The 24,109-nt window shown below is 51.9% G+C and overlaps 1 protein-coding gene across 37 annotated transcripts in view; it reads right to left on the bottom strand.

Moving 5' to 3' along the window:
- The window catches only part of mical3a (microtubule associated monooxygenase, calponin and LIM domain containing 3a), a 69,305-nt gene that overhangs the window by 27,295 nt on the left and 17,901 nt on the right, over positions 1–24,109 (bottom strand). For 28 of the 37 annotated variants that reach the window (XM_028957488.1, XM_028957486.1, XM_028957495.1 and 25 more), the window contains exons 1-14: positions 8,738–9,016; positions 8,431–8,638; positions 8,235–8,351; positions 8,021–8,122; positions 7,478–7,633; positions 5,670–5,770; positions 3,004–3,261; positions 2,812–2,927; positions 1,899–2,025; positions 1,726–1,822; positions 1,481–1,628; positions 393–589; positions 191–303; positions 36–107 (exon numbers count right to left, since the gene is read on the bottom strand). In XM_028957488.1, coding sequence (XP_028813321.1) covers positions 36–107; positions 191–303; positions 393–589; positions 1,481–1,628; positions 1,726–1,822; positions 1,899–2,025; positions 2,812–2,927; positions 3,004–3,261; positions 5,670–5,770; positions 7,478–7,633; positions 8,021–8,122; positions 8,235–8,351; positions 8,431–8,638; positions 8,738–9,016 — 2,091 coding nt within the window. Of the gene's footprint in view, positions 1–35; positions 108–190; positions 304–392; positions 590–1,480; positions 1,629–1,725; positions 1,823–1,898; positions 2,026–2,811; positions 2,928–3,003; positions 3,262–5,669; positions 5,771–7,477; positions 7,634–8,020; positions 8,123–8,234; positions 8,352–8,430; positions 8,639–8,737; positions 9,123–17,533; positions 17,671–22,236; positions 22,574–24,109 lie in introns of those variants that run through there. The other 9 variants (XM_028957478.1, XM_028957479.1, XM_028957481.1 and 6 more) reach the window with 5 other exon arrangements.

Below are 24,109 nucleotides of genomic sequence, written 5' to 3'. Positions count from 1 at the left end.
AAGCAATGAAAAAAAAAAAAAAAAAAACACCTCACCTCCTCAGACTGACCCGCCTGACTCGTCTTCCTCCTCTTACCCAAACCGTCAACGTCCTTCTCCTTTTTGTCCTGCACGAAATGCATTTCAACAAAACGAAGCGTCACCGTTCTGCACAGCGTTCACTGGCGGGTAGAGAATTCCGGACTCGCACCTTGGGGTTGCGCTTGCGCGAGATGGCAATGCTCTGGCCCAGCTTGCTGAGGAAGGAGATGGGAGACTTGGAGACCAGAGCCGCCTTCTCCTCAGGACTCAGCTTGTGGTGCTCTACACCACCAAAAGGAGAGAGACGACAGGTGAGCTGATGATGGGACAGCAGTCCACAGTAAACAGTGGGTGCAGTACAAACGTCTCACCACCAGGGGGCACCATGTCCTTGAACATCTCGTAGAACTGGCTGAGGTACATGACCATGGACAGTTTGTCCGGCTCACCCACCGCGGACATCTCCTTCCCAGTCATGATGGGGGAGATGCCGAACTCGCGCTCCGACACGTCGAAGCCCAGCTGGTTGTTCCTCTCGACGTTCCGCTCGTCCAGGGCGTCGAAATCGCTGCCGTGAAACATGCGCACATCCACACACGACATTAATCTGCAGCTCACCCGCTAATAAAATAAACGAGGTTCTGCTCTGAAGTCCTGCTTCAACCCTGCTGCTTGTTTAAGTGCCCGACAGATGGTACATGTGAAGCAGGTCAAAGGTCATCTGAGATCTTCCTGACAGACGGCGCGAGTTACACACGCCCAGATTATATATCCACTGGACGAAAAAAACAACAACGTGAAATGTTGTCCACCATCTACATCAGCTGACCGCAGCCCCCCTATCAGACGCCACCATCCAGCTATCAGCAGGACCGTAAAAAGCCGCCAGGCGTGAGAAAGGCGAGAGTTAAAGGTCGAGCGCCACTAACGCACATAATCATCATCATCATCATCAGCAGCAGCACTAAACACTAATCACTCCGCTACTGATGATCTGTGCGTGTTCCCTCACTCACACAGGTGACCTTTCACCCCCCCATCGATCTCCCTTCTTCAGGGATAAACTGTCACGAGAGAAAAAAATACAAAGTCGGGACAAATTAAAATATCATTTATAATGTAAATAAAGAGCAACATTCCTACACGACGCAGACCACAGCACCCTCTGGTTCACGGTTCTGCAGAAAAGTCCTTATTCATGCAAATAAAACCCGGGACAATTTCCTCCTCTCGCAGACGAGATCAAGAAAAGAACCAAATAAAATCAACAAAAACGGTAAAATTTGGTAAAATAAATTCAGGTGAAACATAGAAATGAATAAGAAAAGTCAGCTGCAAAGATGACCCGCAGACAGTCAATATGAAATTTGGGGTCTGACAGCTTCCACCAAAAAGGTCAAGGGTCACGGTTAACATAAAGTAAAGTAACATAACATAAGTAGAGCAGGGAAAATCTCACATGAGGTCGGGTCTGTATCGGTGTATGATGGCACACAGCGCCAAGCCGCTCTTCCAGGACATGGTGAGGTCGGTCACCGAAACGCCGCGGTAGCCCTCCGTCTGCCGCTGGCACCAGTTCAGCAGCTTGCTGGAGCGCGCAATGGACTCTGGGGAGTAGCCGCAGGTAACCCCCATTACTCCATTTCCCAGAATCCCCCAGCCCAACACACACACACACAGCTGGAGGGAGAACACGGAACGTACCATTTCGCGTGAGTTTGGGTGTGGACGCGTTGACAACGTTCTCTATGTCCACGCGTAACGTCTCTTTCGATCCTCCCGCGTCGAGTAGGTGCCGCACCTGGAGAGGTAAAAAGAACGCAGGCGGGTTCAGTAACCGCTGCCGGTCTGTGAAGACGCGACGCCGGAGCTCGCACCTGATTGGGCCGGAGGAGGTGCAGGCTGATGTTGGGGTAGCGGGTGGTGGGGTCCACGCTATACTGACTGAAGTTCTTGCTCACGTTCTCCGGAGTAGTCTGGGGGAGGAGCCGATAAATGCTCTCCCTGCCAGAAACACAGACGAACGTATACAAGGTGAAGCAGAAGATCTCGTCACGATACGGAAACTTCAAACTCGATACTCTTTTCAATAATAAAAAACAAACAAACAAATAAATAAATAAATAAGTAAATAGAAATAAATTCAATAAAGCAATAAGAGAAACGTTTTTTTCTTCTTGCATACGGGCTCAGCCACGTGGGTTTGTTTTCCCGTTCATCTGCACTACTTCCACACCCTGCTCTTGCATGTGACATTTTCTAGCAAGCTCGGTGTGTCTCTCGGGTAAACTTTGCGTCCTCCGGGTAGCCGGGGAGGGGCTGCCTGCTGGAAACTGTTGTAGTCTGCCGTCGATTTCCGTGAACCGCGGGATGTAAAACAGGAATTTAAATATCGATACCAGTGCTAATTGATAAAGTAAAAACTAAATTTTAGTATTGATTAGTATCTGACAATCAATTTCTTGGACATTAGCCTCTAGCGACTAGAATGTAAGAATTCTAGGGTTAGGAGTGACAGAAAAGGGGCAGTGGTGGACTAGTGGTTAAGGAAGCAACCCCGTAATCAGAAAGTTGCCGTTTTTTTGCCACTGAGCAAAGCACCGTCCCCACACACTGCTCCCCAGGCGCCTGTCATGGCCGCCCACTGCTCACTCAGGGTGATGGTTAAATACAGAGGACACATTTCACTGTGTGCACCGTGTGCTGTGCGGCTGTGTATCACATGTGACCATCACTTCACTTTATAAAAGAGACTATTCACAGACCAAATTGTGACCTTTGTCCCCTCACCTTTCAGCCAAGACCTCCAGAGCAGAGCTGCCCTGCGCCCAGCTCCGCACCATCCATGCAGAGTCCATGGCTGCCAGGAAGCCTCGAGCGATGCCGGTGCCCATAGGCCAGAAGGGCTGTGAAAATGACGGTAAAGCGTCGGTAAATACGAGCCCAGGTTGACCCCTGATGAAGGTGTTCAGGTGGCCTCACCTCCAGCAGACTGTCCCCTACCAGCGCCACCAGCAGCTGATGACCGTTCCTCTGCCGCACCAGCGCCGCGTTCTCTGATGCATACATGCAAGTGAAGTCGAACATGGCCACATCCGGCTGGCCGTAGTGGTTGATGGCGAAGTCTAGCGTTGGCAGCTGGTGATTGGTGGAGAAGTCGGCCGCTTCGCGGGCGTAAGACAGCAGCGCCATCTGGTCCACGTTGGACCTTGAGAGCAACATCTCAGTGTCTGTATAATCCTGCAAGAGAGACAAATATGGAAGAAATGTATAATGTGACCTTCACTAGTCCCCCTTCAAAGCACTGAATGTGTTGGTGTTGGTAGTGGGCGTGGTCATGTTGACTGGAATTAAAGCGCCTGATATCCTGCATGTTGGTGTTGGTAGTGGGCGTGGTCACGTTCACTAGGAATTAAAGCGCCTGATAACCTGCATGATGGTGTTGGTAGTGGGCGTGGTCACGTTGACTGGAATTAAAGCGCCTGATAACCTGCATGTTGGTGTCGGTAGTGGGCGTGGTCACGTTCACTAGGAATTAAAGCGCCTGATAACCTGCATGTTGGTGTTGGTAGTGGGCGTGGTCACGTTGACTGGAATTAAAGCGCCTGATAACCTGCATGTTGGTGTTGGTAGTGGGCGTGGTCACGTTCACTAGGAATTAAAGCGCCTGATAACCTGCATGTTGGTGTTGGTAGTGGGCGTGGTCACGTTGACTGGAATTAAAGCGCCTGATAACCTGCATGATGGTGTTGGTAGTGGGCGTGGTCACGTTGACTGGAATTAAAGCGCCTGATAACCTGCATGTTGGTGTCGGTAGTGGGCGTGGTCACGTTCACTAGGAATTAAAGCACCTGATAACCTGCATGTTGGTGTTGGTAGTGGGCGTGGTCACGTTGACTGGAATTAAAGCGCCTGATAACCTGCATGTTGGTGTTGGTAGTGGGCGTGGTCACGTTGACTGGAATTAAAGCGCCTGATAACCTGCATGTTGGTGTTGGTAGTGGGCGTGGTCACGTTCGCTGGAATTAAAGCGCCTGATAACCTGCATGTTGGTGTTGGTAGTGGGCGTGGTCACGTTCACTAGGAATTAAAGCGCCTGATAACCTGCATGTTGGTGTTGGTAGTGGGCGTGGTCACGTTCACTGGAATTAAAGCGCCTGATAACTTGCATGTTGGTGTAGGTAGTGGGCGTGGTCACGTTCACTGGAATTAAAGTGCCTGATAATCTGCATGTTGGTGTTGGTAGTGGGTGGGGTCACGTTCACTAGGAATTAAAGCGCCTGATAACCTGCATGTTGGTGTTGGTAGTGGGTGGGGTCACGTTCACTAGGAATTAAAGCGCCTGATAACCTGCATGTTGGTGTTGGTAGTGGGCGTGGTCACGTTCACTGGAATTAAAGTGCCTGATAACCTGCATGTTGGTATTGGTAGTGGGCGTGGTCACGTTCACTAGGAATTAAAGCGCCTGATAACCTGCATGTTGGTGTTGGTAGTGGGTGGGGTCACGTTCACTAGGAATTAAAGCGCCTGATAACCTGCATGTTGGTGTTGGTAGTGGGCGTGGTCACGTTCACTAGGAATTAAAGCGCCTGATAACCTGCATGTTGGTGTTGGGCGTGGTCATGTTGGCCAGAAGTAAAGCCCCGATGACCTGCATGTTGGTATTGGTAGTGGGTGTGGTCACGTTTGTGTACAAGAGTATTACAAATGTAGAGAACGGAGGATAAAGGGAGGAGATGGATGCTGTGCAACACCTGGGTGTGTCAAGTATTGACAGAATGGGGTTTAAATCCTCCACGGTGAGGAAGTGTGTGTGTGTGAGCGGTCAATCCTCCCTACAGGCTCCTCCCCTTTTAAACATTCGTTACGAAAACATGATTCTAGTTCATCTTCTGCGTGTCAAGAGTTAATTACACAAAATGCTGGGTAGGTAGTTAGTTCCTCCTGAACAACATACAAATAACCAGCAAGCAGACACTTGTTGCTTTTTAGTGCGCGGCTAGACCCAAAGTCACCGAAAGTGCAGCGCGTTTCATTCGTCCCGCAGCTCATTCGTCAGACCGGTGTTTAGATTCACTCGTTTCATGGCCACGAGAGGACGAACTGAATCTCGCAGGCAAATCAAAGCAAAAGATAAATTAAGATTCTCTGCCCAACGTAACAGGAAGAACTGAGGAATAGTTCTGGTGAAGGTGAACCGGCCACCGCAGCAAACAGTGTTTCATACAAGAAGATGGCAATGGGGCCACCCCTGAGAGAGAAAGAGAGGGAGGGAGGGAGGGAGGTAGTGAATTCTTCAGCCCTGATGGTGTGAAATTGTCTGGAGGACGTGTGAGATGTTTCCAGTCTGATTCACTCTGCTGTAACCAACACACTGGTCCTGCCAAACTCCCAACGGCCGCCTACCAGACGAGACCAACAGCAGTTCCCACTGTCAAAAGGGAAAATATCCGCACCACGTTCGCCCGAAGTCATGCTCTGTAGATGACACTTCAGGGACCCAGGGCTGTATGAGGAGCGGAGGAGGAGGCTGGAGGCCACGGGTGGCGCAGGAAGCCCTAAACGCTTCCTGCAGGCAGCTGATAGCAGCACAGCCGGAGAGGGCGGGGCGACATGCTCATTACAGAGAGACGGGACTGGCCACTCACGTGCAGGATGACCCCCTTGTCCAGCAAACTCTGCTTCTTGGCCGTCATGACGAAGTAGTGCGTGTCGTCCTTGTAGTACACAATGTTTTCCAGGTCAATTCCTGCGGAACGATAAGAAAAGGGCCAATGAGACAGAAGGTGAGAGGGAGAAGAGAAGGGAGCCAGAACATCACTACTGCTACTGCACATAGAGAGAATTACACAACAGACCTTATCAGAGCACTGACCCACCCGGCCACGCCCAAACTACCGACTCTGGCCCTGCGTAACAGGTTGGGGCTGATAACGGAATTTTTACTGTCAATTATCGCAACGCAGAATATCTAGATTACAGATAATACCCAGTTATGGAAGAGCTGCCTTGGCAAAACCAGAGATAAAAGAGCTCTTTAAAGCTTATTAAATAATATTTGTCTAATTATTTCTAAAATCCTACTTAATTGTAAAAATTCAAAGAGTTGGTAAGAAACTTAAAAATTAATAAATAATAATAAAAACTAGAAGCCAAAATTCCAGGGGAAATTTTGATGGGTCTGTCCGGGCATTGGTCACAGCTGCGGGCATGGAATTTGTAAAATGGGGCTTCTTTACTGTGGTAAGTTTTATTTTACAATTCCGTTGTTTCTTTACGTTTGACGGTCTTCGCGTGGCGGTCTTTAACGTTCTTTAATGTTCTTTTTTGCCATTCTCAGCACAATAATAAATGGTCTGTCTTCCTGACAGACCCAATAAATATCTGCGGCATCACACGCGGTGCCCCACCCTGAACCACCCCATCCCACCCAGTGTGACGCACCAACCAAATCCACCCCATTCCACAAAGCACGACGCACCAACCAAATCCACCCAGTCCCACCACGCACAAGGCGTCGACCAAATCCACCAACCAGCAGCACAGCACACGGTGCACACAGTGAAATTTGTCCTCTGCATTTAACCCATCACCCTTGGTGAGCAGTGGGCACCATGACAGGCGCCCGGGGAGCAGTGTGTGGGGACGGGACCTTCATCAAGGGGACCTCGGTGGCACCTTGGCAGTTGGGAATGCGATCCTGCAACCTTCCGATTACGAGACAGTTTCATTTACATTTATCAGACGCCCTTATCCAGAGCGACTTACAATCAGTAGTTAGTTTCTTGTCCTATCGGGTAAATGTCCTTAATCCTAATTTCCTAATCCACCCCGCCCCACCCGGATCAAAGCACAGACCAAAACAAACCCCATCCCGCTCAGCACCACACACATCCCACCCCACTTCACATACTGAACAGTCCAGGCTGATCTAACGAATGCACAGAGCCCTTTCTTAATCGACACCAATCTAATGCACCGCGGCCCCCACAGGGCCCAGTCTCCTCTAATGCAAGCAGCTCACTGAACGACCCAGACACAAAACCATTAGGACCATGTCCACGCAAGCCTACGGTAGGAAATAATCCTGTGCATCGCACGTTAAAGGCATTCAACACACGATTTTCCTTCTGATAACGTTTGACATATTTTACATATTTTACTGTTAAAGCAGAGAGCTAGAAGAAAACAGTATAATTACAGTAGATCGGCTGTGGTCACGTGCATTTAACACTCAGATTAAGTGTAAAGTGCACACTCCACTGCTCCACTAATGCACCGGATGGCAAATCAGATCGCATTCCACCAGCTCAGCATTCACTTCCTGTAACAGCGCACCGCGGCCCCTTACTGTACTCGGCCCTGCGGCTCACGTGGCCTCGCCCCGCCCACATCATACAAGCCATCTGTGGAAGAGCGTCCCCGGAACCACACGACTGGTGAGGGTGTTCGGTACCTGTGGCCTCCCTCAGGTCCTGGAAGAACTTCTGGTTGAAGATGAAGGCCACGCCGCTGATCTCCTCCACCTTGGCCTCGGCCGTGGTGTTGCGGTTGATGAAGTTGGCAGTGATGGCGATGGCCAGCTTGCCCCGAAATTCCTTCCTGCGAAAGCCTGGAAACGGCACGCCGGGCGTTTTTACGCAGCCACACACACACACACCAGGAGAAGATCTGGGTTCATAGAAGATCTGGGTTTTCTTTAGCCTGTTGGTGGTCTTAATGGGGCGTAGTGAAGTTCACTGAAGAAACCGCAGCAGCTATAATAACCTAAAGTTATATTCTTCTATATATTACATGTCATTCTATATCATTTAACTGCTATATATCTGTACGTGCCAGGCCTGTAGATATATTTATATCTACATTGTCTATTTCTACGTCTATAAACTGTAAAGCAGATTCGTGTTGATTCTTGTTCTTCTTTCCTCTCCTGATTTTAGTAATAAAAGGAGTTGAAATTGCTCCATCAGAACATCAGGATGGAGAACGCGCCACCGACCTGAAAGGGTGTTCCTCCGACCGTCCGCCCCGATGATGACGTCGAACTCCAGCTCGTTCACCGGGTGCGTCCTGGGATGGACCTCCGCCCTCCAGCCTATCCCTGCAGCGCACACGTACGCAGGTAAGACACAGTGCAACACCGACGCACAACGTCACACAGATCAATACTGCCTGATGCAGTCAGGATGCGTTCTGATTGGACGATAGCGTACTCTCGTTCTCCTGGTCCTCGGGGGGCTCGATCAGCCCTTTAAACTCCACGTTCACGTGGATCTCCACCCCCAGCAGGAGCGCCATCTTCAACAGCATCAGCTGCAGCTGACGAATACCTGCGGCCACCACACACGCACAAAATCAACCGCGAACCATCAGCCACGTGTCCGTTCACGCACGTGTGTTGTCACTCACTGATATGGTCTATAGCCCCGGCGCAGAATTTGCCGTAGAACTTCTTGGCCCCCAGGCCGCGCAGGTCCTGGATGGTGAAGGGCCACAGGTGCAGCACGTTGTTGCGGGAGAAGGCGTCCCTCTTCTCCAGCAGCACCACCTTCGCCCCCAGGAGGCCCAGCTCGATGGCCGTGCGCAGGCCGCATGGTCCGGCGCCGATGATCAGACACTGCGGAGGAAGCACAGTTCCGCACCCTCAGGACGCGAGCTTCCCAACCTGCAGCCCCGTGTGGAGAAGATCCCGACGGGAATAGCCGGAATGCCGTACCTTGGTGTTGGCACAGGCGCGGCCCTTCTTGTAGTCCTTGTGGCTGGCACGCTTGTCCAGTTTGGCCCAGAGGGCCTTGGCCTTCCAGTAGTTGAGGCGGGACTTGAGCTTGTGGTAGAAGATGCGGGTGTCGGTGGGGCGGAGCTCCAGGAAGTCGCAGAGCTCCTGGAAGGCCTTGAGCGTTCCCTTGCAGGTGGTGGCCCCGACGAAGCGGTCGAACAGCACGTGGGACTGGTTGCTGTGCTCGCCGCCCACGCCACCGCCCCCTCCGTCCCCCATGCTGGCCCTGGCCCCACCCCCACCCAGGGGATTGTGGGACAGAACTGTGGGGTCACTTGGAGTGTCTTGGTCAAGGGTTTAACTTCCAGTCTCAGACATTCTTATTCTGCAGAGAGACAAAAAGAGGATAACTTATTTATAATAAACTAAGTTCTCAAATCGAGAACCCACAGCCAGTTCCACTTGACTTGATATACATCTCTAGTCTAGTGTTCTACACAGTGGTTCTCCATCCTGATCTTAGAACCCACACAGTCCACTTCTTGTATACAGTCCAGGCCAAAAGTCTGGAGACACCTTCTCATTCAACGTGTTTTCTTTATCTTCAAGACCATTTACGTTGGTAGATTCTCACTGAAGGCATCAAAACTATGAATGAACACATGTGGAGTTCTGTACTTAAAAAGTGGAGACCTGGAGACCTCCACAGTCACCGGACCTGAACCCAATCCAGATGGTTTGGGGTGAGCTGGACCAACAAGTGCTAAACACCTCTGGGAACTTCAAGACTGTTGGAGAAGCATTTCAGGTGACGACCTCTTGAAGCTCATCGAGAGAATGCCAAGAGTGTGCAAAGCAGTAATCAGAGCAAAGAAACTAGAATATAAAACATGTTTTTACTTATTTCACCTTTTTTTGTTAAATACAAAACTCCACATGTGTTCATTCATAGTTTTGATGCCTTCAGTGAGAATCTACCAACGTAAATGGTCATGAAGATAAAGAAGACACGTTGAATGAGAAGGTGCGTCTGAACCTTTGGCCTGTACTGTATGTACACACATATATGTATATATGTGTGTGTATATATTATTATAAATATAGATAAATATAGATGTACATACACTAAGTTTTAACTAAGTAAATGCAAACAAACGCAGCAAACTGCATTATGATTGTTCTGCACATGAGACCAGGTTGTGTCCGGTGGAGGACTGGTAATCACATGCTTCCATTAGATCTCCACTAATAATCAATAATAATACATGAATTATGTATTGAATTTTGCAATTCAGCATCAAATTGCTGAATATGGCTTTAATCCAGGCATTTAATGAGGTCCTGACCTACAAAACGGAATCACATGGACCGCGGACATCACACACCGCGGCTTCTAGAGGGCGGTGACGACTTGTGATGATCTCCTGGCAACCTACAGAACAACGTTACACGCGGAACTTTAAATAGAACCGGCATCAGTCCAAATAGCAAGGGCCTCAAACAGGAAGTGGCAAGTGACACCAAACACCTCCTGAATACCACGGGCGACGGCCTGACCAGACCGTGCGCTCGGCAACAGGAAACGCATTCCAGAAACTTCCCAGTCAAGTAGTCGACAACGGAGAACCACCGTAGTCAATAACGGAGAACCCGGCACACGTACCACGGAGGTGAGAGAACATCTCACCTGATCATTAATGTGACGCCCCCAAAACTAGGCGTCACCACCGCGATCCTGATGCAAGTAGGACCCATGAATCAAACCGGAGACGCAGGAGACCCCGGTTAGACCGACGGTCCGCAGAACCGTGAACAGACAGAACCGCGCCAGAACCACCGCAGCAGGAACGAGTTTAAATATGAGCAGAGTAAACACACATTCCAGTGGTGTAAAAACCCGCCTCTCACCACGGAACAGGTAAAGTGTCAGCAGCCCGTTTCAGGACGGACACACACACACACACACACACACACACACACACACACACACAACGCAGACTGGAACTCAGCCCTGAGTTTGGGTTAAATGGGCCTGAGGCGGAACCCGGCCATGTGTGGACATGCTGACTCAGTAGTGGGCGGGGCCCAGCTGCGATCCGGCCCACCCACCACGAGTCAGATGGCAAAACGGGTACCCGGTAGAAAGTGAGACGCTTCGGCCCCGCCCGGTGAGGACGGACAGGAACAAGAACGCATTACTGGAGTCGCGGGTCCTGGACAGGCACGCGGTGCAACCCGTCTCCGTAGCTCTGTAAACCCAATCAGAGACGGTGAAGGGGCGGGGCCTGCCTCTGATTGGGCATGGTCCGGATGTTCCAGTGTGTTTGAAAGTGTGCATGAGAAGGTTGCTGGTTCGAACCCCGAGGTGCCACTGTGCAAAGATTCCCCTTTCCTGCTAAACAAAAGTGTCCGTGCAAAAAGAGCATAATGCGTCACACATTACACGTCCCGGCGTCCCCTCTCAGCGAACGGATCAGGCGAAAACACGGTGAAAAAAACATTATTTCATTTCAGCTCACTTTAAACTGAGCTAAAGCATTTTAAGCACCAACACGTTCTCCGCAAGTTACCTTCCGTGGAGAATTTAAACATCGATCTGGTTCATCTTTCACAAGCCAATATGGCACAAAGATTATTTTAAAACGTGGAAATAATCTTATTTGTCGCACGATGACAGCTGTTCCTAAGCAACGTTATTCAGGCAGCATCCATCCATCTATCCATCCATCTTCTAAACCAGATTTCACTAAAATGAAGACCTTGCACAACCCTGAGAGGAAGCACCATTTCGAACCATGAACGTGGTTCTACTCTTCCATCGCAAAGCAAGGTATAAACCCAGTGCAGCCGGGAACACGCAAACACACTTCCTGACCATATGAGTTTTTTTTTATTTGTTTAAATGGCCTGTAGGTCCAACGTTTCATTTGGCTTTGTGGCCTGAACTCTCTGAACTCAGCAGAACTGGTGAAAATCAGACGGAACCAGACGGAACCTTTCAACGCCTTTCCTTCCTCGCTTTGATGTTTCAGGATCTGTCCGTCTCCGTCGGTGGCCTGGGACACGTTCTTCACAGACAGACAAACAAGCTGTGAAGTCACCCTCTCCCTCTCCGGTGGGACGACTCCACCAAAAGGTCAGGTGGGGCCTCCACCACCGTTTCCACGGTTACAACGCGGGAGGTGCGCGTGACATCACAGCCTCAGAATTAGAGAGACAGTTCACCACAGTTATCCTGCTGCTTTTACACATTACAAAGGGAGCAAAGACATTATTCTAAACAAACGAGTAATAAAAACAACGCAACAAAGTGAAGTGATTGTCACTTGTGAGACAGAGCAGCACAGCACACGGTGACACAGTGAAATTTGTCCTCTGCATTTAAACATCACCCTTGGTGAGCAGTGGGCACCATGACAGGTGCCCGGGGAGCAGTGTGTGGGGATGGGACCTCACCTCGGCGGATCGGGATTCGAACCGGCAACCTTCTGATTACGGGGCCGCTTCCTTAACCGCTAGGCCACCACGGACCTGATAATACATTGATTATCAGAACGTTTGCCTTGCTTATGCCATTAATGCAATCAATACTGAAGGCACATGTTGCTATGGAGACCCCAGTTCAAAGCAGAACTGTAAGACTTGCTCATCAGGAAATGGGTCATGATGTCACTTGGTAAAAAGTGGGTCATCCCGGGAAAGAGCGGTTTCATGAAAACAACAGAATCACCAGGGTCAGATGTTCCAGCAACTCCGAGGACCCGTTCGTGTCCATCCAGAGCCACGGCCACGCCCAGTTCAGCGCCCAGGAGCGCTTCCGTCGAACAGCAGCAACACGACCAGTACAAGTATTCCCGGTGGGAGCCAACAGCGCAGGTCGATAGAGGACATTTTCCTTCCCTCCTGGATTTAGGGAGAAGAAGAAAAACGCAGCTTATTAAACCTCCCGTCTCCACCCTCCCACGTGCCTGGGCGAGGGGAGCCGGACAGGGGACAGGACAGTCTCGCAGTAGGGCTGCAACTAACGACTATTTGGATAATCGACTAGTCATGGCCTATAATCGATTAGTCGTCACCTTGCCAGGTTCGCCCTTCATTTTCCTTACAGACATCTGAGCGGGTCTTCGCACCATTTTGATTTGTACGCTTTTGTGACTGCTATTGACCTCAATGTTGCAAGTATTTGAGTGGTGATGAACTTTGACCTCTGCGCATGGCAACGCATCGACCAATAAAAACAGAGCACCGAGCGGGCTCTCAAACCAGGATGGAGGAGACCAGTCTGGAATCACCTCACCGCGATTGAGGCGTGAGGTGTAGTTACTGCTTTTCAAGCTGGACCCCAAAACCTTCGCTCTGAGACAGACTTCACTCAATCAACAATTATTTACGACTATTATCATTATCAAGAATTCTGAACAGCTGCCTGATTGGTCAAACCATAGCTTGAGAACTTTTCTTTACCTCGGAATGTGATGAACAGGAATATGAACATGAAGAAGACATAAAACCGAGAAGATGAAAAGCAAAGCACAAATGACCCCAAACCCCAAAGAAAAATAACACAAACCACCTCAACCAAAGGTGAGAAGATGAGAAGGAAACGTTTAAAATCTAGCAGCATTAAACCGATTACTGTTCAGTGTTCATGGCTGCTCGTTCATCCACGCTCCACACCAGCAACCCAACACACACAGAGGAGGAGCAGAGTACCCCCGACTACAGACGCCCACCCGGACCTGCACCTGATCTACACCGATTAAAACCTCCAACGGCACCAGTGATGGAACGACGCAGTAATGATCCCAAGCTGGGATCTGATTTGTCCGTTAAATCTGCCAAAATGGGGGCGGGACAGGAAGCTACGTTCTGTTCATATAGGGCCCAGGTTCAAACCCCACTGAGCACCGTGTCCCTGAGCAAGACACTTAACCCTGAGTGTCTCCAGGGGGGGACTGTCCCTGTAACTACTGACTGTAAGTCGCTCTGGATAAGTACGGCTGGTAAATGCTGCAAATGTTCGTCAGACGGCCGACGCCGCAGCGGCGCGTTGGCGCTCAGTGATCGGTGATGAGCCAATCAGATGCGAGCTGTAAAAAGAAGCGAACTGCCCAGCGCCGGCGTCACGGGGTTCAGATGAAGACAAATGGCTTCCCGTCCGGGTAATCAGAGGTCAAACACAGACGCCGAGCGCGACCATTACAACAAAGGGGACCGTAACGAGTCACACACACACACACACACACACACACACACACACACACAGGAAGAGACGGGCGTTCAAGCCACACGTAATACCGGTGATAAGACCCACCGGCAGGCTGTCAAAGTCCAACGATGCGGCCCATAAACATAAAAGAGCGAGTGTACTTACATTAACGGCAGATCAAGTTCACCTCATCCACCAATCAAACCAGGCCGGAGCGTTACCTGAATTATCACTGCTCCTGATTGGCCAAAGATTCCTGTGTGTGTGTGTGTAAGTAGAGAAAGACAACAGCTGCACGATCCTCGCGGGTCTGACCTCAGGAACTGTGGCTTTGACCCCTCGACACAGGAATACAACCAGAGTGTGTGTGTGTGTGTGTGTGTGAGAGTGAGTGCGTGAGTGAGCGAGTATGGTGTGCGAGCGTGTATGGTGTGCGAGCGTGTATGGTGTGCGAGCGTGTATGGTGTGCGAGCGTGTATGGTGTGCGAGCGAGTATGGTGTGCGAGCGAGTATGGTGTGTGTGTGAGCGAGCGAGTATGGTGTGTGTGTGAGCGAGCGAGTATGGTGTGTGTGTGTGCGAGCGAGTATGGTGTGCGAGCGAGTATGGTGTGCGAGCGAGTATGGTGTGCGAGCGAGTATGGTGTGCGAGCGAGTATGGTGTGCGAGCGAGTATGGTGTGCGAGCGAGTATGGTGTGCGAGCGAGTATGGTGAGCGAGCGAGTATGGTGTGTGTGAGCGAGCGAGTATGGTGTGTGTGAGCGAGCGAGTATGGTGTGTGTGAGCGAGCGAGTATGGTGTGTGTGAGCGAGCGAGTGTGGTGTGTGTGAGCGAGCGAGTGTGGTGTGTGTGAGCGAGCGAGTGTGGTGTGTGTGAGCGAGTGTGGTGTGTGTGAGCGAGTGTGGTGTGTGTGAGCGAGTGTGGTGTGTGAGCGTGTATGGTGTGTGTGAGCGAGTGTGGTGTGTGAGCGTGTATGGTGTGTGTGAGCGTGTATGGTGTGTGTGAGCGTGTATGGTGTGTGTGAGCGTGTATGGTGTTGTGTGTGAGCGTGTATGGTGTGTGTGAGCGTGTATGGTGTGTGTGAGCGTGTATGGTGTGTGTGAGCGTGTATGGTGTGTGTGAGCGTGTATGGTGTGTGTGAGCGTGTATGGTGTGTGTGAGCGTGTATGGTGTGTGTGAGCGTGTATGGTGTGTGTGAGCGTGTATGGTGTGTGTGAGCGTGTATGGTGTGTGTGAGCGTGTGTGGTGTGTGAGCGTGTGTGGTGTGTGAGCGAGTGTGGTGTGTGAGCGAGTGTGGTGTGTGAGCGTGTATGTGTGTGAGCGTGTATGGTGTGTGAGCGTGTATGGTGTGTGAGCGAGTATGGTGTGTGAGCGTGTATGGTGTGTGAGCGAGTATGGTGTGTGTGAGCGTGTATGGTGTGTGTGAGCGTGTATGGTGTGTGTGAGCGTGTATGGTGTGTGTGAGCGTGTATGGTGTGTGTGAGCGAGTATGGTGTGTGTGAGCGTGTATGGTGTGTGTGAGCGTGTATGGTGTGTGTGAGCGTGTATGGTGTGTGTGAGCGTGTATGGTGTGTGTGAGCGTGTATGGTGTGTGAGCGAGTGTGGTGTGTGAGCGTGTATGGTGTGTGAGCGTGTATGGTGTGTGAGCGAGTGTGGTGTGTGAGCGAGTGTGGTGTGTGAGCGTGTATGGTGTGTGAGCGTGTATGGTGTGTGAGCGAGTATGGTGTGTGAGCGTGTATGGTGTGTGTGAGCGTGTATGGTGTGTGTGAGCGTGTATGGTGTGTGTGAGCGTGTATGGTGTGTGTGAGCGTGTATGGTGTGTGAGCGTGTATGGTGTGTGAGCGAGTGTGGTGTGTGAGCGAGTGTGGTGTGTGAGCGTGTATGGTGTGTGTGAGCGTGTATGGTGTGTGTGAGCGTGTATGGTGTGTGTGAGCGTGTATGGTGTGTGTGAGCGTGTATGGTGTGTGTGAGCGTGTATGGTGTGTGTGAGCGTGTATGGTGTGTTCATCAGTATGAACACTTATGAATCCAGATGGTCTCCTGCGATGGTGAAATGCTGAACCCGGACATGTCCAGGTCGCACGAGCCACAGAAACACCTTCAAGACGTGGAAAAAGCAGCCGGCCGCACAGTAGCTCCATTCTGCCGTCTGGGCTCCGCCTCTCGCTCCCGACACCCATTCAAGCGGCGGAGAACATGAGCTTGTGGAAACATCAGCCGGATTATCCCGGCAGAGGGAGGAAAGTGGGAATGGGACCAGTTGAAGAGGTGCAGAGGGAAGTTTTTGGAGAAAACCAGACGCGGCTTGAACCAGATCCATCTTCCTCAGGCCAAGGCCCACCTGGCACACCAACGCGTGTGTGTGTGTGTGTGTGCATGACATATTTACATTTACAGCATTTACCAGACGTCCTTATCCAGAGCGACTTACAGTCAGTAGTTACAGGGACAGCCCCCCCCTGGAGACACTCAGGGTTAAGTGTCCTGCTCAGGGACACGATGGTAGTAAGTGGGGTTTGAACCTGGGACTTCTGGTTCACAGGCGAGTGTGTTACCCCGCTAGGCTACTACCACCCCTGTGGTTTGAATCCCACAGCCCACACCAGGCTCGATGAAAGGTAACCAAACCCCGGGGCCGAGTCCCTGAAGACATAAATGGCCGCTCCTGCGCCGAATGACGGCGTAATTCCCAACAGGTTCTCACAAGCTGGAAAAGCGCTTCATATGAGGAGACGCTGAGAAGCGTTCATAACTGCCCTACGGACACACGTCCGTACACACGAAGAAATAAAACCCGATCGTCACTGTGTGAAGTGACGAAAGTCCCATCACCGGGGAAAAGCGCTGCCAAGGGACCGAGGGGACGCGGCCAGTGTTGGAGACCAGCTCTTCAACCAACGCGGAGGTCTCGGAAGGGGCGGGGCAAACATTACAAGCCTTTAACCCATTCAAAATGTGCACGTTCTGCACAAACAAGTCGAGAAGAAGTCATCTAGAACATGGATGTAAGACTTTAATCCTGACTGTTTTGAATGTTTCATAGAGCAGAAGGTCATTCGTGCCTCCAGTGTGGAATATATTATTGCCAACTTTTTATGAGTTATGGGAAAAGAAAAACTTACAACATGAAGCAATCAATTCATGATGCCGAATGAGAACATGCACGATGGTTTTAATCCTGATGGAAACGTTCTGGAAAAGGGGCTTCCTGCTTGGTTCAGATGTTTCGTTGTGACAAATGTCGGTTTTCGGTGAACTAGAGGAAACATGGCGATATTACGGCGTATACAGCGTTAGAACCAACGCGTGACATTAGAACGTTGCGGTGCTGCGGGATTAAATTACTGCAGGACTCACGCAACAATCAAGACACAACCATGCCGCTGCGGAAACGTGCCTCTCCGCCCGCCCTGGCGCAGTAAAACGCGTTCTGGCCCTTACCCATCAGGCACTGGGGCCAAACCAACACCTCCAACCCTCCAGCCTGGTCACGTCTTACGTTCCGCTCCCAAAGCAGGGCGGCGGGGGACGAAGAACAAAACCACCACGGACACGCATTCCAACACACACACTTGTCTCTAATAACTCACAAAATCATGAAATGCCCATGAGATGCCCACTGTGCCCAATGGTAGGACAACGTAGAAGTCTTCTAGAAAGTCATTGTCACTGTGAGACACTGCGGCACACGGTGACACGGGTCCTCTGTATTTAACCATCACCCTCGGTGAGCAGTGTGTGGGGGAGCACGGTACCTTCATCAAGGAGACCTCAGTGGCACCTTTTAAAAAAAAAAAAAAAAAGTGAAGTGATTGTCACATGTGATACACAGCAGCACAGCACATGGTGCACACAGTGAAATTTGTCCTCTGCATTTATCCCATCACCCTGAGTGGGCAGTGGGCAGCCATGACCGGCGCCCGGGGAGCAGTGTGTGGGGACGGTGCTTTGCTCAGTGGCACCTCAGTGGTACCTTGGCGGATCGGGATTCGAACCGGCAACCTTCAGATTATGGGGCCACCACCGGGCCCTCACATGTAAGTGTGTGAAGAAAACCGCCCCTGATTCTGTTACTTGACACCAGCATGGGAACGAGGAGGGCGTGTGAGAGTGAGAGAGCGAGTGTGAGAGAGCGAGTGTGTGTGTGTGTGTGTGTGTGTGTGGTGTGTGTGAGTGTGTGCGTTCCAAAGAGGACAGAATCACAGAGACAAAACAAAACTCTGAAACTCCCGCAGTCAGCGGCTCGGTGTGAGAAACGGGGAACGTTTCTGGAACTCCAGGCTTCCGGAGTGTTCCCTTCGACTATCCATCATCTTCAAGCAGGAGTCTCCACCGAGGCCTGGACTCCAAACACAGAAAACGAGTCGGAGGGTTACTGCCCAGGGACCACGGAACATTCCGGGCTGAGGACTCAAAAGGTCACGACCTCCTCCTGACCCAGATATCTCCAATTCAAAAGCGGGACTAGAAGGTCACATGCCTATCAGGCAGTGCAGCCGAAGCTCGGAGATGTCCGGTTTCCTGCTGACTGCAGATGGCCGCTCGCACCGCCAGCCATGCGGTGATATTGCATTATTACAGGGACATCAAATAGCAATATTTTTGTCTAAAATTTTGTCCAAAATTCGGAATTATTAATGTAACGTGAACCACACAGATCACACACAGCTTTTACATTTTCACTAAACTAGAATATCGCAATATGTACAGAATCACAAAATACCGTGACAATCGTATTGTGACCCACATGTGTATGGTATCGTGAGACCCCCCTAAATGGTAGTAAGTGGGGGTTGAACTTGGCTCTTTATGCTCTTCTGGTTCAGCGGTGAGTGTCTTAAAAACGTCAAATGAAAGAAACAAACTCCTTTATAATGTAATAATCCCACGAGACTCTCTCACCGGAACAACAGTGTTGGTCAGTCAGGACAGGAGGGGAAAGACAAGGACAAGAGGGAGACGGGGGGGAAAGAAAGGGACAAAAGGGGACAAGAGGGGGACATGGAGGGGACAGGAGCCAAGACAGTATCCGAGACCATAGGGGGGACAGGAGGGGGGGACGTGGACAGATGAGAGGACGGGGGACGTGGACAGGTGGACGTGGATGGAGGGGGACGTGGACCAGGCGAACGTGGACAGGGTGGACGTGAACAGGGCGGACGGGGGAGTGGAGGAGGGACTTGGACGGGGGAGACATGGACGGGGGGACGTGGATGGGGGGACATGGACAAAGGGACGCAGACGGAGGGACGTGGACGGAGGGACAGGATGGGGGAGTGGAGGGGAGACGCGGACGGTGGGGGACGCGGACGGGGGACATGGATGGTGGGACGTGGACAGGGTGGACGTGAACAGGGCGGACGGGGGAGTGGAGCAGGGACGGGGGAAGACATGGACGGGGGGACGTGGACAAAGGGATGCGGACGGAGGGACAGGATGGGGGAGTGGAGGGGAGACGCGGACGGTGGGGGACGCGGACGGTGGGGGACATGGATGGTGGGACGTGGACGGGGGGGGCGCGGACGGGGGGACGCGGACGAGGGGAGGACATGGATGGTGGGACGTGGACGGGGGGGGACGCGGACGGGGGGGACGTGGACGGAGGGACAGGATGGGGGAGTGTAGGGGAGACGCGGACGGGGGGGACGCGGATGGGGGAAACGCGGACGGGGGGGGACGTGGACGGGGGGGACAGCTCTGGCGGGTGCCGTGATCCGGACCGGGTTCTTTTGCCGACACGTCCGCAGCTATCAGCCCACATTCCTGCAGGTCCTCTGCTTATCGCTGACGGCACGGTTGGACGGGGGACGCGGTCCCGCCGGGGACGAGCAGCTGCCGCCCGCTGATTTAATAATAACCCGAGAGAATGGTGCCTCGCCGCCAGGACGCGGTGTGTGTTACGCTGGGACGCGCGACAAGAAAACACCCGCGGCGCTGAAGGACGCGGCCGTGTGCGTCTCAGCAAATTAATTAATTACGATTCTTCCACAAACGATTCACTCAAAACAAACCAAATTCAAACACCAATAAATCAGCATCAGAATTCATCCAAAACTTGTCCATTATCAGCACAGAAGGGAATTACGATGCTAAACGTAATGAAGACCCAGGTTCAAACCCCACTTACTACCATCGTGTCCCTGAGCAGGACACTTAACCCTGAGTGTCTCCAGGGGGGGACTGTCCCTGTAACTACTGACTGCAAGTCGCTCTGGATAAGGGGCGATAAATGAAAATGCTACACGTCCCGGCTAACACATGGACAGCACGGTATTTACGCCGTTTTCCCGGCGGGCCACCGTCCCTCAGCGTGAGGAAGCGCTCGACGTCCACCGGCGTTCCCGACGATCCAGCGCTCCGGCGGGATTTCCGGTCATTAAAAACAACTCTCATTCAGCAACCGTCTACACAGGATGGAGTTTATAATCAGCGTGAATGAAGATCTCTCCTGAAGAAAGGAAGTACAGTCCAGGCCCAGCACACCTGGACACCTTCTCATTCAACGTGTTTTCTTTATCTTCATGACCATTTACGTTGGTAGATTCTCACTGAAGGCATCAGAACTATGAATGAACACATGTGGAGTTCTGTACTTAACAAAAAAAGGTGAAATAAGTGAAAACATGTTTTATATTCTAGTTTCTTTGCTCTGATTACTGCTTTGCACACTCTTGGCATTCTCTCGATGGGCTTCAAGAGGTCGTCACCTGAAATGCTTCTCCAACAGTCTTGAAGGAGTTCCCAGAGGTGTTTAGCACTTGTTGGTCCAGCTCACCCCAAACCATCTGGATTGGGTTCAGGTCCGGTGACTGTGGAGGTCAGGTCTCCACTTTTTGTTAAGTACAGAACCCCACATGTGTTCATTCATAGTTTTGATGCCTTCAGTGAGAATCTACCAACGTAAATGGTCATGAAGATAAAAACACGTTGAATGAGAAGGTGTCTCCAGACTCTTGGCCTGGACTGTACATGAAATGGATCACCTGCAATCTACAAGCACACATGGAAGCGTGGAAAGCAGGGACGAATCTGATTGGTTCTACAGCAGGAGTTCCAGCCGCCGAGGCCTGGAGCTCCGCCAACCGAGCAGCGGTCAGAACAGGGAGCTGCTGGGAGATGTTTATTTGAACGACTGCCCATAATCGGATCAATATGCTGGAAACCATATTTCGTATTTGTTTGTAACGTGGTTTCTGTAACGCGCTTCACAGCTCCGAATTCCTGCTCCTCAAGGCCTGAAGGCGGACCTGAAGCGGACCACGGAACGCGAGCAGCTTCCTGCAGGTGGGTGCCTGAGGTGACGAGGGTCTGGAGACCTTCTCATCTGGCGTGGTTCTAGAGACCCGCCGAACACCCGCTTTCCCATCCGGCAGGGTAACCGGGACCAGCGTCTCCACACGGCCGAGAGGCAGGACCTCAGATCCAGGGATCCACCCGAGAGGGATGTGAAAGTGAAAAAAATTCGGTGACACAACGAAATTAGTCCTCTGCATTCAACCATCACCGTCGCCCGGGGAGCAGGGGACGTGTGCGGGGACGGGACCTTCATGAAGGCGACCTCGGTGGCACCTCTGCGGGTCGCGATTCGAACCGTCAAGTCCGCCTCCTCACCCGCCCGGCCACCACGGCCCAGGTGATCCGATTCAGTCGCCGCCACCGTACCGTCCCTGACCTGGTCAACAGTGGCGAGCGACCACTGATGAACAGCGGCAACGAGATGAGACCTTGAAGAAGACGTCATAAGCAAGGGGACCTTTTCAACATCTTAACACACATTCAACACAGATAGAGAGAGTGTGAGATATATATGTTCTATATTGACGTAGAGAGAGTGTGTTAGCGTGTGTGTGATATATATTCTATATAGAAGAAGATACCTATACATATATATACATATATATATATATATAAGAGGGGTGGTAGTAGCCAAGCGGGTAACACACTCGTCTATGAACCAGAAGACCCAGGTTCAAATCCCACTTACTACCATCGTGTCCCTGAGCAAGACACTTGACTGTCCCTGTAACTACTGACTGTAAGTCGCTCTGGATAAGGGCGTCTGGTAAATGCTGTAAATGTGTGTGTGTATATATATATATATATATACAGAGAGAGAGAGAGAGAGAGAGAGATAAAGCGCTCTTATACTTCGAAAGCTCCGAACTAACGAGCAGGCGGTGCAGGTCATGATCGCCGCGTTAAACCTGGAATATTCCACTCAGGTCCGAGACCAGACGCGACCAGGCGTGGACGCGCTGACATTCCTCAGCCAGCCTCCTCCGAGCCCGCTTACCTGCTGCGCGGGGATCCGCGGAACCGCGCCGCTCCTCACGCCCGGAGGGGAGCAGGATCCACCGTGTCGAGCCGCGCACCGGCCCCCGCGGCCCGCCGCATTTCTGTACGTCCGCCGCCCGCCGCGCCGCAGTCCGAAGGCGCCGCAGGAGAAGCGAGCGGGACGGAGAACCCGCCACGGGGGAGGCGGCGCGTAAGAAGCCGGCGCCGCGCTTCTCCCGCTGGTAGAGGAAGACGAATTCGGCCGAACACCGAACGCCGCGTCCTCCCGACGCCGCGGTCCGACTGTATTTACGCGCCACACGCTTCACTTCCGAGCGCGGCGCCGCACGCAACAATACGCGCCCCCCCGCCAGATTTCCGGAATGGACCGGCCCGCCGAACATGGGAGCATCCTGTTGGCTGCTGCCGAGACGGCCGTTTCAAAGTGGCGCCGCACGCCGGGACGCCGCGACGCGCCTTTATTCTCGACGTTCATACAGAGACGAGGCGCGAAACTTCACTGCTCTCACGATTCGATTCGATCACGGCTATCGATTATCGATGCATCGCGAACATTTTCCTTTACATTTTCAGCATTTATCAGACGGCATTGTTACAATCAGTATATTTACAGGGACAGTCACCCCCTGGAGACACTCAGGGTTAAGTGTCTTGCTCAGGGACACGATGGTAGTAAGTGGGGTTTGAACCTGGGACTTCTGGTTCATAGGTGAGTGAAAGTGAAGTGATTCTTACACAGCACATGGTGACACAGTGACATGTGTCCTCTGTATTTAACCGTCACCCTTGGTGAGCAGTGGACACCATGACAGGCGCCAGGGGAGCAGTGTGTGGGGACGGTGCTTTGCTCAGTGGATCAAGATTCGAACCGGCGACCTTCTGATTACGGGGCCGCTTCCTTAACCGCTAGGCCACCGCTGCCCCTGTTAGTGTGTTACCCACTAGGCTACGAGCACCCAATACCAGTTCCTTGGTGACTTCGCGTGGTGTTTTCAAATACGCCAGTGAGATGAGAGTTAAAGCCTCGTTCACATGGATGACATGAACCAGGCGTGTCTCTGCCGCTCGTGGCGTTTTTCACAGCGTCCACACGGGCGTTAAACAGCGAACGCCAATCAAGCGCAGCAAAAACGCGGCCACCGTTCATTTCGCACGTTAGTGTGGACGAGGCTGAACTCCGACCCGGAGCGGCGCTGTACTCAGATCAGGCCGCCACAGTCACTACCGCCGCGACTTTCTACCCAGAAAACCGCCAAGCAACGTCATTACGATATAACCCATTATGTTCTGCACGGTCTCGATCATCAGATTAATTCGGACTGTCCTGTGATGTTGAGAGACGGGTTAACTGCGGAACCGCCTCCCCTCTCATCAGTCGGGGAAAATGGCCACTGTCCCTCGGCCGCGCCTGCCCCGCCTCTCTTCGCCCGGTCTTAAAATTGCGAGCGCGCGTGGACGGAGGCCTGTAATCATAAAAAGATGCGGCAGCCTGGCTTTGACCTTCTGGCAGGAGGTGGACGAGGGTCCCGGCCCTGAAGACGTTCTGAGGAACTTGCATGAAACAGAACGAAACAGTCGAGCAAGGAAGCACTGAACTCTGGAAGCGTGGCGGGACGGGCCGGCGTCTCGGAGATAAAGCACGAAAATGCTCGGGAGGCCGGAGGGGTGAAGAAGCTGCTGTGTGGACATCATCAGCCCCCTCTGCACTCCAGACGGTGGCACGAAATAACGGCCCCTTGTCGTGAGGCGCTTTGACGTTAATACGAGTGTCCCGCAGTGGCAAGACACCTGATCTCCAGCGACCGTCACGGCTTCCAAACGTGTGAAGCGTTGCAGTCGCTCGTGTTTGGATGTAAAAATGAGCACAAACG

The sequence above is a fragment of the Denticeps clupeoides genome, chromosome 17 (assembly GCF_900700375.1).
Source record: "Denticeps clupeoides chromosome 17, fDenClu1.1, whole genome shotgun sequence".
Classification (NCBI taxonomy): domain Eukaryota; kingdom Metazoa; phylum Chordata; class Actinopteri; order Clupeiformes; family Denticipitidae; genus Denticeps; species Denticeps clupeoides.
The sequence above is the reverse complement of the archived record's forward strand: the minus strand, read 5'-3'. Positions and strand labels throughout refer to the sequence as shown.